This window comes from Bathycoccus prasinos, assembly GCF_002220235.1.
Source record: "Bathycoccus prasinos genomic : Chromosome_6".
In the NCBI taxonomy this organism is placed as follows: Eukaryota; Viridiplantae; Chlorophyta; class Mamiellophyceae; order Mamiellales; family Bathycoccaceae; genus Bathycoccus; species Bathycoccus prasinos.
This window is the reverse complement of record NC_024003.1, coordinates 596,022-611,844: the sequence shown is the minus strand read 5'-3', so window position 1 is coordinate 611,844 and position 15,823 is coordinate 596,022. Positions and strand designations below refer to the sequence as shown.

General features: G+C 50.5%; 7 protein-coding genes across 7 annotated transcripts; 5 read left to right on the top strand and 2 right to left on the bottom strand.

Moving 5' to 3' along the window:
• Positions 1-122: 122 nt before the first annotated feature.
• Bathy06g03280 (cyclopropane-fatty-acyl-phospholipid synthase) lies at positions 123-3,293 on the top strand (the record flags this gene model as incomplete). The annotated part of the gene is made up of 1 exon (XM_007512366.1): positions 123-3,293. One exon carries the CDS (start codon positions 123-125, stop codon positions 3,291-3,293), a length of 3,171 nt encoding a protein of 1,056 aa, XP_007512428.1.
• Positions 3,294-3,572: 279 nt separating this feature from the next.
• Bathy06g03270 (predicted protein) lies at positions 3,573-8,312 on the top strand (the record flags this gene model as incomplete). Its single annotated transcript, XM_007512463.1, has 1 exon — positions 3,573-8,312. One exon carries the CDS (start codon positions 3,573-3,575, stop codon positions 8,310-8,312), a length of 4,740 nt encoding a protein of 1,579 aa, XP_007512525.1.
• A 207-nt stretch (positions 8,313-8,519) lies between these two features.
• Positions 8,520-10,202, top strand: Bathy06g03260 (ATP synthase subunit alpha, mitochondrial precursor; the record flags this gene model as incomplete). The annotated part of the gene is made up of 1 exon (XM_007512625.1): positions 8,520-10,202. One exon carries the CDS (start codon positions 8,520-8,522, stop codon positions 10,200-10,202), a length of 1,683 nt encoding a protein of 560 aa, XP_007512687.1.
• Positions 10,203-10,581: 379 nt separating this feature from the next.
• Positions 10,582-11,952, top strand: Bathy06g03250 (fatty acid desaturase, type 2; the record flags this gene model as incomplete). The annotated part of the gene is made up of 1 exon (XM_007512789.1): positions 10,582-11,952. One exon carries the CDS (start codon positions 10,582-10,584, stop codon positions 11,950-11,952), a length of 1,371 nt encoding a protein of 456 aa, XP_007512851.1.
• A 122-nt stretch (positions 11,953-12,074) lies between these two features.
• On the bottom strand, positions 12,075-13,618 carry Bathy06g03240 (predicted protein; the record flags this gene model as incomplete). Its single annotated transcript, XM_007512509.1, has 2 exons — positions 12,075-13,188; positions 13,497-13,618. 2 exons carry the CDS (start codon positions 13,616-13,618, stop codon positions 12,075-12,077), a joined length of 1,236 nt encoding a protein of 411 aa, XP_007512571.1.
• Positions 13,619-13,683: 65 nt separating this feature from the next.
• Positions 13,684-14,709, top strand: Bathy06g03230 (the record flags this gene model as incomplete). The annotated part of the gene is made up of 1 exon (XM_007512777.1): positions 13,684-14,709. One exon carries the CDS (start codon positions 13,684-13,686, stop codon positions 14,707-14,709), a length of 1,026 nt encoding a protein of 341 aa, XP_007512839.1.
• A 55-nt stretch (positions 14,710-14,764) lies between these two features.
• Bathy06g03220 (unknown protein) lies at positions 14,765-15,820 on the bottom strand (the record flags this gene model as incomplete). The annotated part of the gene is made up of 1 exon (XM_007512356.1): positions 14,765-15,820. The coding sequence occupies one exon, from the start codon at positions 15,818-15,820 to the stop codon at positions 14,765-14,767; it is 1,056 nt and encodes a 351-aa protein (XP_007512418.1).
• Positions 15,821-15,823: the final 3 nt, after the last annotated feature.

Sequence of the window (15,823 nt, the reverse complement as noted above, 5' to 3'; positions counted from 1 at the left end):
GGACTACTCCGCACCGCATATTCTCTGCATTGTACGAACGCCACAACAACACCTCAGAAAAAGAACATTTACTTGTTGCACTCGTCGTTCCACGAACAAACGACAAAAACGTCAAAATCGTCATGGCATCATCACCACTCGGCAACAACAACGACGATTTTAACAACGAGAATGAAAGCTCAAAGAAGAAGCAAACCGTCTGCGTGATTGGCGCCGGCATCAGCGGTTTATCCGCCGCCTATCTGCTCCACCAATCGAACGCATTCGCGGTCACGGTGTACGAGTCCGAACCCACCGCCGGCGGGCACGCGTTGACGCGGGAGAAGTCAAAACACGCCGGAGAATTGGACGTTGATTTAGGATTTCAAGTGTTCAATTTGACCACGTATCCACACTTGGTCGGTTTGTTCGAGGAGTTGCGCGTGAAACACGAGCAAAGCGACATGAGTTTCTCGTTACAAAGCGAAAGGACGGAGTGGGGGAGTTTAGGATTAAGTGGGATCTTCGCGCAAAAACGGAACCTGATCAATCCAAAGTTTTGGAACATGATACGGGAGATTCTTAAGTTCAAGAAAGTGAAACACGACGTGTTGAGCGGCTCAAAGAAGGAATATTGGGAGAAGAAAACGTTGGGGGAATATTTGCGGGAAAACGGGTATTCGGATTACTTCCGCGACCACTACGTGTTGCCGATGTGCGCGGCTATTTGGAGCTGTAACGATAAAGACGCGCTCGGGTTTCCTCTGAAACCGCTGATTACATTTTGGGCGAATCACCACTTGTTGGAGATCTTTGAACGACCGGTGTGGAGGGTGGTGAAAGGCCGGTCGAAGGCGTACGTGGAGGCGGTTTTGAAGGCGTTGCCGGACGGGTGCGTGAAGACGGGGAGGTACGTGCACACGGTGCACAGATATTTCGACGACGCTTCGAAATCGAGAATTAAAGTGAAAACGACAGAAACTAAGAAAGCGGCGACCGGGGAGCAAACGAAGGAGAAGTTTGACCACGTGATTTTTGCCTGTCACGCGCACCAAGCGTTGGCGATGATTGGCAAAAACGCCACGGAGAAAGAGTTGGAGATTTTATCGAATTTTCGCACGACGAGGAACGAGGTCGTGTTACACGACGACCCGCAGTTTATGCCAAAAAATCGAAGCGCGTGGGCGAGTTGGAACTGCAAATCTATCGGAAAGAAGGGCGAGAACGATTCCGTGTGCGTAACGTATTGGGTGAACTTGTTGCAAAATTTACCTAAAGGCGCGAAGGACGTGTTTGTGACGCTCAATCCGACCGAGAAAATCGACGAGGAAAGGGTGGAGTTTAAGAAATACTTAGGCCACCCGGTGTTTAACGAGAACGCGATCAAGGCGCAAGAGGATTTGAAGAGTCGCTTACAAGGTGAAAACAACACGTGGTTTACCGGCGCGTGGTTGAGATACGGGTTCCACGAAGACGGCATACACTCGGCGGTGGAGATGTGCAAGAAACTTTTAGGAAAAGACGACGTGGTTCCATGGATGCCTAGATTTGACGTCGAGCCGAAACAATCTTTGCTCGGTTCAGCGTTTATGAGCATGTTCCAAACGATTGCCGGGAAATGGATGCCGCCGAATGCGAAATTGACGTTTACGTTACCCACCGGCGTTGATTTTTCCATCTCCGGGAAGAGGGACAAGAGTAAACCAGTCCCAGACGAAGTTCGTTTGACCATATTTAGCGAAGATATGTTCAAGCAGTGCATCACGAGACAGGACATCGGACTTGGTGAGGCGTACATGAACAACGATTTCTCCGGCGACGTGATGGCGTTTTTGGATTTGATTTGTTCCGGCCACCCGTCGAAGCAGGAAAAATCAAACAGGAAGAAAGGTTTGTCCAATCCAAAAAAGAATTGGTTCAACCCGAAAGAGCTGGTGGCGGCAATCTTGTCCATCCTTGGTGGCGCCGCGGAAATGGCCGCGCACAAAGCGTTATCGAACACCAAGGAAGGGTCGAAGAAGAACATCGAGTACCACTACGACGCCGGGAACGCGTTTTATTCCTTGTTCTTAGACAACACGTTGTTGTATTCGTCCGCGGTGCACGTGAAGAACGCGGACGGAACGCCCGCGGAGTTGAACGGCGACGATAACATGTACATTGATAAGCTTCTCATGAATGGCAACCGAGAAATGACGTTCGAGGAGAAAGAAATTCACCTCGAGCAATCTCAATACGATAAAATCGACGCCATGATTGCTCGCCTCGACTTTAAGAAAACCGATGAGGTTCTCGAAATTGGCTGCGGGTGGGGCCAACTCGCCATTCGCTTGGCGACAAAAATTGGGTGTAAAGTCACTGGGTTGACGTTGTCCAAAGAGCAAGCCGCAGAAGCGCGCGCGCGAGTGGCTAAATTGAAACTCTCGCACTTGATTGAAATCAAAATTCAAGACTATCGCGACGAGACGAACGTGTACGATAAAGTCATCTCGATCGAAATGCTCGAAGCGGTCGGGCACGAACACTTGCCAACTTTTTTTGAAACCGTTCGAAATTGCTTAAAACCAAACGGCACGTGCGCGATTCAAGTCATCACCATCCCGGATGAACGATACAAACAGTATTGCGAAACCACTTCGGATTTCATCCGCGCGTACATCTTCCCCGGCGGTCATTTACCGTCCATCTCCGCCATGAAAAATGCAGCTCCAAACGGATTATCCTTAGATTCCTACGACGACATTGGTTTACACTATGCGGTTACTTTGCGTTTGTGGCGCGAACGCATGCTCGCTCGAAAACAAAAGGTCTTCGACCTCGGGTACAGCAAACGCTTCGTGCGCATGTACGAATTTTACTTCGCCTATTGCGAAGCGGCTTTTAAACACGGATTAATTGGCGATTTACAAATGACCTGGAAACGCGATGGGTACGATTTAGACGCGTTAAAAGCGAGAGACGAAGAGGATAAATTGAAATCCAACGAAGCGGAGTTCTCTTGGGCCGTCTTCGCATCCCTCCTCTTCCTCCTCTTTCTCTTATTCGCCGTCTCCATCCTGCTCTCCACGGAACGCGCGAAAGAGAAATACACCGCGCTGATTCTCCCACTTCTTCAACGAAAAGGCGCGATAATCGATAACCCATTCGCAACAATCATCATCGCGTTCGTAGCAACCCTCGTCTTCCGATTTATGCTCCTGCGACGAAACATCGCAAACGCGCGAGAAGAGGCGAAAAAATTAGCCAAAGACCGTCTGGCGACGATGCAACGCGAAGGCGGCGGAAGACTCGGAGACGGGTACGCCGCCGCGTGATGCTACATTTAAGTGAGGGTTTCCTGTACATAACTTCGCACTCTCTCTTCTTACCTGCTACTACTACTACTAGGTATCGTTTTTGTATCATCATATTTATACCGTATAATAAAACGCGCGCGGGCGTTCCCGCGAGTGTAAAAGAACATCCAGACCTTTCGATTGACGAATTTTGACGAAAGGGCAGCAAAATCCAACACTTTTTCCTCACTCGGAAAGCGTTCAAAAGTAACGCACGAACGAGAACTTAAGAACGAGACCACGTTCGGCCGAGACTCGATGTCGTCGTCGAAAGTCCCACCGACGTTTACGACTTTTGTTCAGACGACGACGACGAACGTGAGTGTGAACGTAAACGCCGCTCAACATCGTACCACTCCGACGAGTGCGCAAAATTCCACGAATCGAATCTCCTCCACCAACGACCAAACCAACGACGAAAGCGCTCATCATGGGGTTAAAGTCATCGTCGGTGAGCTGAACAACAAGTACCAACTGGTTCGAACCATCGGTCGAGGCGCGTACGGCCAAGTGTACAAAGGCATCGACGCGTCTTCGAAGAAAGTCGTCGCGATAAAAGAGATTTCTTTGGCGGGCGTTTTGGAAAAAGATTTAACGCTCGTCACAGGGGAGGTGGACTTGTTGAGTTCTTTAAGACACGAAAACGTCGTGCGGTACATCGAAGCCATTCGGGACGACCATCACTTGTACATCGTTCTGGAGTATTGCGAGAACGGGTCGTTAGCGTCCGCGTTGAAGAGTTTCTCGTCGTCGAACAGCATTTCTGGCGGGATTGGAGGGGTTGGACCGTTTCCGGAGAGTTTAGCCGCCGTGTACGTGTTTCACGTTTTGAAAGGTTTAAGATATTTACACGAGCAAGGCGTGATTCACAGAGACGTGAAAGGGGCGAACATTTTATGCACCAGGGATGGAGTGGTTAAATTAGCGGACTTCGGCGTGGCGACGAAAGTGAACACGGCGACGGCCACGGGTAAAGTTGGCGACGTTTACCAGAATAGTAACGGGGATGATAATAACAAGAGCAACAACACTAGTCATAGCAACGTCGAGATAGCGCGGTCTCCGAATGTAGAACTACTGAGAACGAAAAGAGAGGAAGAAGAAACGGCAAAGCTCGTTAAAAGTAGGAGGTCGCAAATGGCGCTGAAGAATCGTTTGTCGAAGGAGAATAGCGGTAGTGATGCGAGCGGTTTGTTCGACGGCGGGAAACCGGCGCCGCCGAAAAAGAAGGAAAAAGGTGGGAGACGGCAGTCGCTCGGGTCGCCCGGAAATTCACCGAAAGGAGGAGGTGCCAAGGAGAATAAGAACAATAACGGCGAGATGCGTTTAAATGCGAGCAACGACGTTACGTTGGAAACGCCGCCAGCGAAAGGCCTTTTGAGATCTCCCGGCAGTAACAACGGCGGGTCGCCTTCCTCACCTCAACAGTTCAGCGATAATGTCGTCGGTTCGCCGTATTGGATGGCACCGGAGGTTATCGAAATGACTGGCGGCGTTACTACCGCAGCGGATATTTGGTCCGTTGGTTGTACGTTGATTGAGTTATTGACTACAAAGCCGCCTTATTTTGATTTAGCGCCAATGGCGGCGTTGTTTAGAATGGTCAGAGACGACATACCGCCGCTTCCAGCTTCGGGTATTTCCAAACAGTGCGAAGATTTTTTGAGACAGTGTTTCCGAAGAGACGCGTCGACGCGACCGACTGCGAGGGAGTTGTTAAAGCACCCGTGGATTGAAGACGCTCGAAACGAGTTAGCTTCGACTTGGCTTCCGAAAGAAATCAGAGACGCGCACAACGCTTTAATAGAAGCCGATAATGAACAAGAAGGTAACACTAACGCCATGCGAATTGCAGATGGACTCGCTGGCGCGGTAGATAAAATGGTAGTCGACGTGGAGTACAGGGATTCCATCTACTTTTCCTCGGAACGACCGATATCGACGATCAACGCGAATGTCGACGACGAAAAGAACAGCGCGGATTTGCGGAGATTAAAGCTCGAGAGACGCGAATTAAAGAAGAAACTCCGAAAAGAAGGCGACGAAAAACCGGATTTGAAAAAGTTAACGACGATTGATCGCGCGACGGCGGCGCTCATGGCGGCAGATGCGGTGTTAGATAACGAGAAGAAGAGAAACATACAGGATAGCAGCGAATCGGATTCGAATCTTTCCTCGGACGAAGAGAGCGATTTCGATGACGATAAAAACGCAAGCGCCGCGACAGACAGAGAGAGCGGTGCGAACGGAAGCCGACCAGGATATAAGCGAAACAACATGCGCATAGACGTGAAAAGTTTGCCACCGTCGGTTACTGCCAGCGATAGAGGGACGCTCTTAAAAGAATGGCTCGATATTCGGAGTGGACGGAAACTGGCGGGAACGGCGCACAATATCAACAAAAATCACAGGTCCTCCGCTTTTCGCACTTCGGCGGATTCGGATAACGAAAGTTCCGGTCCGTCCACGCCAAAGTCTTACATAGGGACGCCAGTCTCTCAAAACGGTGGCGAGCATCTCAGAGACGACCAGAGCTCTGATCAACAAAACAGAAGCAGCTTTGAAGACGACGGTGAGTTTGCTTTGAACGGCGCGAAGCTCTCCGGCAACGCTTTACTTCGCATCAATCGCGGCTTTTCGCGTTCGAGTTCGTTTGATGATTTATATGGGTCGTACGGCACGTCGCAATTTGATGAAGCGCACATAAACGACGCGTGGGAATCGCTCGCGTCGGCAATGGACTTGAAAGACAACGGTGCAGTCGAAAGAGCCGGGATATCGGTGAAAGATTCCATGGAACGCTACCATCTCATGTTCGATGGAAGCGGGCATCCGATCATGGAAGAGGCCACGCAAGGATATCACCAAGAAAATGGTACCACCGCAACAAAACCATCAACAAAGACGCACGCGACGTCCTCGCTTGATGCGGTAGAATCGTACGGCACGTGTAAAGCTATCCCCTCGCGCAGAGTGCTGGCGTCCGTGGCGGATATTTTGTCCAACGAATCGCCGGAATACGATCGATCGAGATGTGTCGCACTCGAAGCGCTCGTTTTCGCCATGCGTGCGGCGGATCAAACGAGTCGAATCGCGTTAGCTAGTGCACTCGTCGCTTTAGATGTGTGTAGATTTGCCAGTGCAGTTGCCGCGAAAGACTTTGAAGTGTCTTCTCGGAGAGCGAAGATTGCGGCTTTAAACTTATTGGAATCAGTCGCTAAGTGTCAGGTACCCGCGTTTTCCGCCATCGCGCCGAGTGTTGCGCCCGGGATCGCAAAAGCTTTGTCCGTCGGATATTTCGGAGAATCCGGTAAGGCGTTGACGCGAATAGCCGTCGATTGCGCTCGGGCCGCCTTTATCCCTCCAAAACCTCGCGAAAGAATCCAAGCGGTACGAATGCGCCAGGCGATGGTATCTTTGAAGAGAAAATTGCAAGACCGATCGCGTTTCGACGATAAAGAGTTACGAAACATCGAACGCGAAATTCGTCAGTCGGATATGGAAATCATAAAGGAGGAAGCCGCGCAACTTGACGCGACGTGGGCGAACGTGCGGGCGTTGGCCAAAGCGAACGTCTTTCCGCATTTGGTGCAAGCGTTGGGTCAAACGCACTTTGGCCATCTCGAAGAGGCAAAAGTAGCAAACGAAGACCCGGCGACGTTTACGTCCTCATCGACCGTAACGAACGAAAAAATTGCTGATTTCATCGCCAACTTGTTGAGCAACCAGGCGATGACATCGAAAATGCTTTTCGAAGGGAAAGGTAGCGCGGCCGAAGCCGACCGCGAAAAGAAGGACAAGGACGAAGACGACGAGAAGAAGAAAAAAAACAAAGACAAGTCTACGAACGATGACAATATAGACGGGGGTAACGACGATGACGATTCAGACGACGACGAGTACCTCGCTTTATTGGAGCAAAACGCCAAAAGAACCGGGTTCAAATCTTTCGATACGCAAACGAAAAACTTGCTCTGCGACATCGGCGTCATCCACGGCTTCTTGGCGCAAATCTGCGTCGTGTCGAAGAAAACCAGAGAAAAATTGGCGAAAACGATCGAGTCTTTGACGGAAAATGCGGACACTTTAGATCGATTACAAAAGTCAGGATGCATTCCCAAACTCGCGCAATTGATTGAAATCACGTGGAGAGAAGACAACGACGACGATAACCAAATCGGTTATCTCGGTTTCGACGCCGAACGCGGCTCGAAACGCGCCGGGGTGATCAACGTCGATTTACTCTACGAATCTGTCGCCTGTAACGGTCGAACGCGAGCAGCGGCGTTGCGAGCGATTCGAAATCTGTGCGTCGCTTCAAAATCCTACCAACAACAAGCGGCAACGTGCCACGCGAGTTGGGTTCTGTGCGAAATCGCCACGAGCGGCACGGAAGCGGAAAAAGACGTCTGTTTGCCTCTCTTGTGCAGCTGCGTTTCCGCGTCTCGAGCGGCGAGAGAAAAGTTGGTAAAACACGGCATCTTAGACACGCTCGTCTCCGTCATCGATCAAGAAGGCAACTGCGAACGCAAAATTCTCGCTTTACAAGCCTGCGTCGTTTGGCTCAACGCGGAACCTTGGGAAATCGAAGCGCGTTTACTCACCGCGGACGCCTTGGACGTCTTGGTCCTCGCCTTTGCGTTTTCCAGGAAAAACAAAAGCAACATCAACGGCGAAAGCACACTCCACGCGCTCGCGAATTTAATCGGTGAATCCAGCCGCCTCTCCCGAGCCGTGAGTGAACAGAAAAACGTCGTCACATCCGTTCTCGGCGTCGTCCTCGACGAACCTTCCGTTCGAGCGCCCGCGGCGACCGCCGGTTGTAAACTCGCCGGTTTAAAAGCCATGGGTCACATACTCGAACACGCGGACACACCGAGAGATATCATGCGCACGCACGATTTGAAAACAAAGTTAGAACGCTTGGCGAGGAGTAAAACTGAAGTCATCGTCGCGCAATTGACCGATAAGTTGATGCGACGGTTGAATATTATTTAATACATAGAATAGAATAAAAAGAACCACCACCACCCGGAATAGAAGAGAAAAAATTGTAAGGCATCGTTTTTAGGGTTTCATATAAGATTAGGGTTTAAACCTAAACGATCTGATCGGATTTTTCCTTCTCGCGCTCTCTCTTGCGTTTCCTTTCCGCACTCTCCGACTGTCGATCGAACGAAAAGCAGATCACACAAACATCTAAACATGTTCCGGAGAATCAGCGTCCAAGCGGCCCGCGCGGTGGTGCAGGCGTCGAACGTTTCTTCCTCCTCCACCTCTTCTTTAAACAACGCGTTGAGACATTCGAATAAAATCGGCTCGAACTCGTCGTTTCCCCAACACCACCAACAAAAAGCTGCCATGGCGATGAGCGCGGTCGAACTCTCCTCGTTGCTCGAACAAAGAATCTCGAACCATTACACGGATTTGAACATCGACGAAATCGGGCGAGTGTTATCCGTCGGGGACGGCATCGCGCGCGTGTACGGGCTGAACAAAATCCAATCCGGCGAAATGGTCGAATTCGCCTCAGGGGTGAGAGGGATGGCGTTGAACCTGGAAAACGACAACGTCGGCGTGGTGTGCTTCGGATCGGACACGACGATCAACGAAGGCGACATCGTGAAGAGAACTGGGTCAATTGTGGACGTTCCGGTTGGGAAAGGGATGTTAGGGAGAGTCGTGGACGGTCTCGGGAACGCGATCGACGGGAAAGGCGCGATCGCGGATGTGACGCAAAGACGCGTCGAGTTGAAAGCGCCGGGGATCATCGTGAGAAAGTCTGTGCACGAACCAATGCAAACCGGGTTAAAAGCGGTGGATTCGTTGGTGCCAGTTGGTAGAGGACAAAGAGAATTGATCATCGGCGATAGGCAAACTGGAAAGACGGCTATTGCGATTGATACGATCATCAACCAAGCGAGCGTGAACAACGGCACGGACGAAAAGAAAAAGTTGTATTGCGTGTACGTCGCGGTTGGCCAAAAGAGATCCACGGTTGCGCAGTTGGTGAAGACTTTGAGCGATAAAGATGCGTTGAAGTACTCGATTATTGTCGCGGCGACGGCTTCTGATCCGGCACCGTTGCAGTTTTTGGCGCCGTACTCCGGGTGCGCCATGGCGGAATACTTCCGCGATAACGGCATGCACGCGTTGATCATCTACGACGATTTGTCCAAGCAATCTGTCGCGTACAGACAAATGAGTCTTTTGTTGAGAAGACCGCCAGGACGTGAGGCGTTCCCAGGGGATGTCTTTTACTTGCACTCGCGTTTGTTAGAAAGATCGGCGAAAATGTCCGACGACGTCGGCGGAGGCTCCATGACCGCGTTGCCGGTTGTCGAAACGCAAGGCGGCGACGTGTCGGCGTACATTCCGACGAACGTCATTTCCATCACGGATGGCCAAATTTTCTTAGAAACCGAATTGTTCTTCAAAGGTATCCGACCGGCGATTAACGTCGGTTTGTCCGTCTCCCGCGTCGGCTCCGCCGCGCAAATGAAAGCCATGAAACAAGTTTCCGGTTCTTTGAAGTTGGAATTGGCGCAATACAGAGAGGTTGCCGCGTTCGCGCAATTCGGTTCCGATTTGGATGCCGCCACGCAATATTTGTTGAACAGAGGCGCGCGTTTGACCGAAGCCTTAAAGCAAGGCCAATACGAACCGATCCCGGTCCAAAACCAAGTCGTCTTCATCTACGCCGCCACGAAGGGTTACTTAGATAAGGTTCCGGTCAAAGACATCGGCGCGTTCGAAGCCGGCTTGATGAAACAAGTCGACGCCTCCATCTTGGAAGCTATCCGCACCGAAGGTGTCATCTCCGACGCCACCGATGCGAAGTTGAAGGAATTGTGCGCCAAGTTCACCGAAGGCTTCTTGTCCGCGTAATTATTATATAAAAGTGTGTTATCTTTGAGAGAGTGTTATTATAAGAGAGAGAAGAGTTTTGTGTTATTCAAGAAAAAGAAAGAAGAGAGAGATTTCATCAAAAATTTTTTTTCGTTCGTCGAAAAAAAAATGCATGTGTTTTTTTTGTGTCGTTCAATTAAATTCTCTTCTTTTCAAAACTTATCTCAAAAGTTCACTTGAAACGAGCGCACAAGGAGAGCACTCTTTTGCCGCATCGTCGTCGTCCTTTTAAAAGTCTTTCTCTCGCTCTTTCGAGAGAATCTCTCTCTCTCTCTCCGCGTTTGTCTTCGTCTTCTTCTTCTTTGTTAAGGATTTGAGGAACGGTGTCGCGCGTCTTTGAGAGCGAGCAAAAGAAGATATGAACGCGCTGACGTCGATTGCGTCCACAGTCACGACGCGTCAGAGACGTTGTCGCGTGAGAAAAACAACGACGCGGGTTCCGAAGAATGCTTTCGTTCGAGGAGGCGCGAGGAGGGTGTTTACGACGACGGTATCGTCGTCGTCATCAGCAGTAGCGGCATCAAAAACGTTGGAAGAAGAATACGTCCAACACGCGGATTTGTACGACGGTTCTAAACAGACGCAGTTGTTCTCTGGTTTACAGGGCCGAGCGTTGAACGCGAAAGGAAAGGAGTTTCCTTCCATGGCGCAAGTGTTAGCGAAGATACCGAAAGAATGTTTTGAGAAAGATACGGGGAAGTCGTTGATGTACGCGGGGATTTCGACGGCGATAACGTTCGCAGTTGGCGTGGCGGCGTGGGCGACGTTGCCGTTTACCGTGTATTATTTGCCGGCGTGGATCGCGTACGCGTACGTGGCTGGGACTGCGGCGACTGGGTGTTGGGTTGCCGCGCACGAGTGCGGACACGGTGCGTTTTCGGATAACCGAACGATTCAAGATACAGTTGGGTATATCTTGCACTCGTTGTTGTTGGTCCCGTATTTCTCGTGGCAACGAAGCCACGCGGTGCACCACTCGAGGACGAATCACGTTTCGGAAGGGGAAACGCACGTACCGGCGCAAATGGGCAGCGAAGAGGCGAACTTGACGTTTGGTTTGAGAAAGACAGTCGGGAAGACGTTGTTTTCTGCGTTGAATTTAATCGGCGTGTTTGTGTTTGGGTGGCCGTTGTATTTGTTGATGGGCGCGAGCGGCGGTCCGGTGCGAGGGAAAACAAACCACTTTGTGCCGAAAATGGGCGCGAGTGGTAAGCACGCGTTGTTTCCGGGAAAATGGGAAAACAAGGTGTGGTACTCAGACATTGGCGTGGCTTTGACTGTTGGGGCGATGGCGTACTGGGCGATGCAAACGTCCTTTGCGACCGTGTTTGGTTTGTATCTGGCGCCGTATTTGTTCACCAACTTTTGGTTGGTTTTGTACACGTGGTTGCAGCACACGGACGTGGACGTGCCGCATTTTGAAGGCAACGATTGGAATTTAGTCAAGGGGGCGTTCATGACCATCGATAGGCCGTACGGGAAGGTGTACGACTTTTTGCATCACAGAATTGGGAGCACGCACGTGGCGCACCACATCAACCACACGATACCGCACTACAACGCCGTGAAGGCTACCGAGGCGATAAAACAAAACTGGCCGGACTTGTATTTGTTCGATCCGACGCCGATCGCGCAGGCGACGTGGAGAGTTGGAAGCGAGTGCGTGGCGATCGTCCGAAAAGGCGACGAGTACGTGTTTTCCAACGAGCCTTTGCCAAAGTTGGCGTAAAAAAGAAGAGAAACTGCTGCTTTACGCGCACGCTTGTTTTAATAATGGAATAAATAATAAATATTACCGTCTACTCTTAATCATCATTAAATCCGACTCTCACTCGATATTATTAATCAAACTTACGCGACGATTAACCCGTTCGCCGCTTCGCAATCTCTCGCGATTGATCTCTTCATCAACGGCGGCAACCCGAACGCATCCGCGTGCGCCATCGTAAAGCTCGCCTTCTTCTTCTTTCCGCCTTTCGCTTGCGCGCTCGCCTTCGCCGCGGCTCTGTCGTTCAAAGACTTCTCGATCGCCTTCCAAAATACCGAGAACACCATCGATTGCATCACGTTGGTCAACATTCTCGTTTGTAAACCTCTCCCGAACAAACCCTTGACGCCATCCTTGGCGATGATTTGTTTCACGACGTCCCCGTACCCTAACGACGCGTCCGCGTTCGTTTGCTTGACCGTTTTCACGACTCTCAAAGAGTTTGAGACGCAATCGGATACGATAGAAGCTGTGGCGCCAATCGCCGCGTTTCTGGCCAAACCAGCCGTACCGTCCATCTTCGGCACGTTCGCTTGCAAATAGTTGAACGTGGCAAACCACGGGTAGTTCCCGACCCAGTTCGCGGCAAAGTTCGCGGCTGCGCCGGAATACAACACGCCAACCCCACCTTGTTTCACCTTGTTCTTCAACAACTCCAACGCGCCCGAACCTTGCACTTGCAACGTCGTCTTAAACGTATCCACCGGCGTCAAGAAGATTCTCCACGAGGCCCCGCCGGCGGAGGCGAAACCAGTCATCACCGGCACCGGCATTTGCGGATAAAACGCCTCCAACGCGGCCAAAATCCCGGTGTTTGCCGCGGTATCGCCAAATCTGGACATTGGATTTTGAATAATCGCGTACGGCAAACCTCGGTAAAATCTCTTAATGCCGCCTTCTTTATACAACGTTTTCAAGGCGTTCCCTAACGTCCCGCCGTTGGCGTACTGGTAGTTCATCGTCGTTCGCATCCACATGAAAGACCCGACTTGAATAACCCCGGCTGCAAACCCGGCAACGCCGCCTCGAAATGCTTTCTGCGACGCTTTTTTCATCACTTCGCCAAAGTTCACTTTCTTCGGTTCTTCTTGCTTCTTCGCGGCGAGGTTGGAGATGGAGAGGTTCGGGAGCTGAGTCTTTTGCGCCCGAATCACGACGGCGGTTTTGCGTTGCGTGGCCATCTTTCTTTTATTCTTTCTTTCTGCGGAGGAGGGTCACGCACGAAGGGTGAGCGTTCGTTGCGACGAGAGAGAAAAGTTGTCGTTGTCAGGTCGTTTCGTGATGTGATAAAGCGAAGGAGGGTGCAGCAGTCTTCAGACCAAAATTCGATCATCGTGTCACACATAGTAAAAAACGATCCGAAAATTGAATCCGTTCGTTTCCCCGAACACACAAACAAAAAGAGAGAGAGAGAGAGAGAAATAAAGAGAAGAAAAAGAAAGGGAGATAAAAAACGTCGTCGTCGTGTAAATCGCGTCGTAAAAGTCAGGTCGCGTTGTTTTTACCTCGCGTGTGTGAGAGAGATATGTGTAAACCTATGATGTGATGATGAGTGAGACAAAGGACAGTTGGAAGAGAAAATACGTTTTTTTTTTCTGACTGGATACTTAAACCCTAAACAATGCATTTTTTTTCCCCCTTTTTAAAGTGTTGCGCTCTCTCACATTTCCCCACAAACATAGCTCGTCTATAATGGTCAGACGACGAGAGAGAAGAAGACAACGCGAAAGCGCACAAAACCCGGCAAAGTTTTCGAACGAGAAGAAGGAAGGAGAAGACTTTACATTTTGTCGAAGAACGGATGACGTCGAAGAACGAAACCGAGAGACGGAAGAAGAAGAAGAAGAAGAAGAAGACGAATGTGATTGCGTAGAATTGTCGAGTCAGCAGCGATGCGTGAACAGCGCGAGTATCGCACACACGGCGAGACGATTACGTCTCCCGTTCGTGCAACAGAAACGCTCCTGGGATTGCGGCTTAGCGTGCGCTTTAATGATTTTAAGAGAACTCTCGAAAGGCTTTGAAGAAGAGAAGAACGCGGTTAAAAAAGTGCACCTGAGAGATTTGAAGGCGTTTTTGAAGGGTGAAGAGTCAGTGTGGTCGATCGATATCGCTTTAGCGTTGCGCGCGTTCGGAGCGAAGAGAGTGCATTTTTACACCACGGAAATAGGCGCGAAGAGGCAATATAAAAACGAACGGTTTTACGAAAAGACGTTCGAGATGGACGCGAAGAGGGTGAAGAGGGCGTTTGCGATTGCGAGAGAGAAGGAGAGCGGGATCGAAGTGCGATTGGTAGAAGGCGGGATGAAAGACGAATGGATGGAACGAGAGGTTGGGGAGAAGAGCGAGAAGATGTTGATCGTTCTGGTGGATAAGATAGTGTTAGAGAACGGGTACGACGATGAACATGGCGCGAATGATGAGTTTCGCGATCATCATCGTTCTCACAATGGATTTGTCGGGCATTACGTTTGCGTCGTCGGCGTTAAAGGCGACTCTTTTATAATTCAAGATCCGGCGCGTCCGGAAGTCGTGCGAGTGCGCAAAGACGTCTTGCACCGCGCGCGAAAATCCTTTGGCACGGACGAGGACTGCATTGTCGTCGATAGAACGAGTCCGAATAATAGGAAACAAAAAGAACGATTAGACTTAGCTGCGATGTTGGATGCGACTCGTGTAGTATCGAAAGTAACAAACGATAGGAATTTTGAATATTAATGCGATACTTACTACTACTGCTGCTGATGCTGCTGCTGAATGATCTAATCTATATCTACTGTATATCTACCCGCCGACGAAACGAAATCGTTTTCGAGTGCGTGCCCTCGCGTTCGTACGTCGTGTCCGATTTGCCCAAATTTTTGACTTTTTCCAATTCGCGCATGACGAAACCTTCGCGTTCGTAGAGTGCTGGAACATCGTCTTCCTCTCCCTCCTTCTCGTCGTCGCCGTCGCTTTGATCATCACTTTCATCCTCTCGACCAAACGTTTGCTTACTGCCGCATATCCCTCCTTCTCCTTCTCCAATCAAAATGTACTCGTCAAACGCGGCGTGTTTACGAATCTCCCTCGTCCAATCGATCTGAAATGGCATCCACGATACGAGAGCGATGCATAACGTATCAGAATCTCTTCCTTCATACTTCTTTCCAATCTCTCTTATCGCCTCGCTCGCGTCGCGTTTCGTCACCGACGCGTCTTTCGGTGCCGAATCGCACGCGAAGTATTCCAATCTCGTTCGTTCATCCGTCCATTCTCGCACGAAGGCCCGAGCGAACGTCCCATCCCTCGCGCCGAGCTCTAAAACGACCACCACTCTCGTTTTCCCGATCTCCTTTTCCATGCATCTCTCCTTGACGTGTTGCGCCACGCCTCTGACCAAATCTCTCGTAAATACCTCGTAATGCTTCTTCTTCTTCTTCTTCGCCGCGTCTCCTCCCACACCGTCCAGGAAACGTTTCCATCGTTCGCACCGTTCGCATTTCTCTCCGTTCGCGCACGTGCCCGTGGTGAAATCTATCTCGCAGTATCTTTCGCTCGAATCCTCACACTTCGATCCTCCAAACAGGCCAAATTGAGAGATGATTTCCTCTCGCGACGGGAGCTGTTCGTCGTCTTCTTCTTCCTCAGAGGATTTTATCCTTAACGGTTTCCATTCTTTTTCCTCCCAGTGCGGATGCAAACCGCATCGTTTACGTCGTCGATGATGATGCTGTTTTGCCTCGAAGAAACTTCGCCACTGCAACAAAAGCGACGCTTTCGCTTCCTCGTCTTCCCTTTTTTCTTTAGTAACGTCTGTCGTCCTTTTCCGTGTTCTCTTTTCCGGCATTAA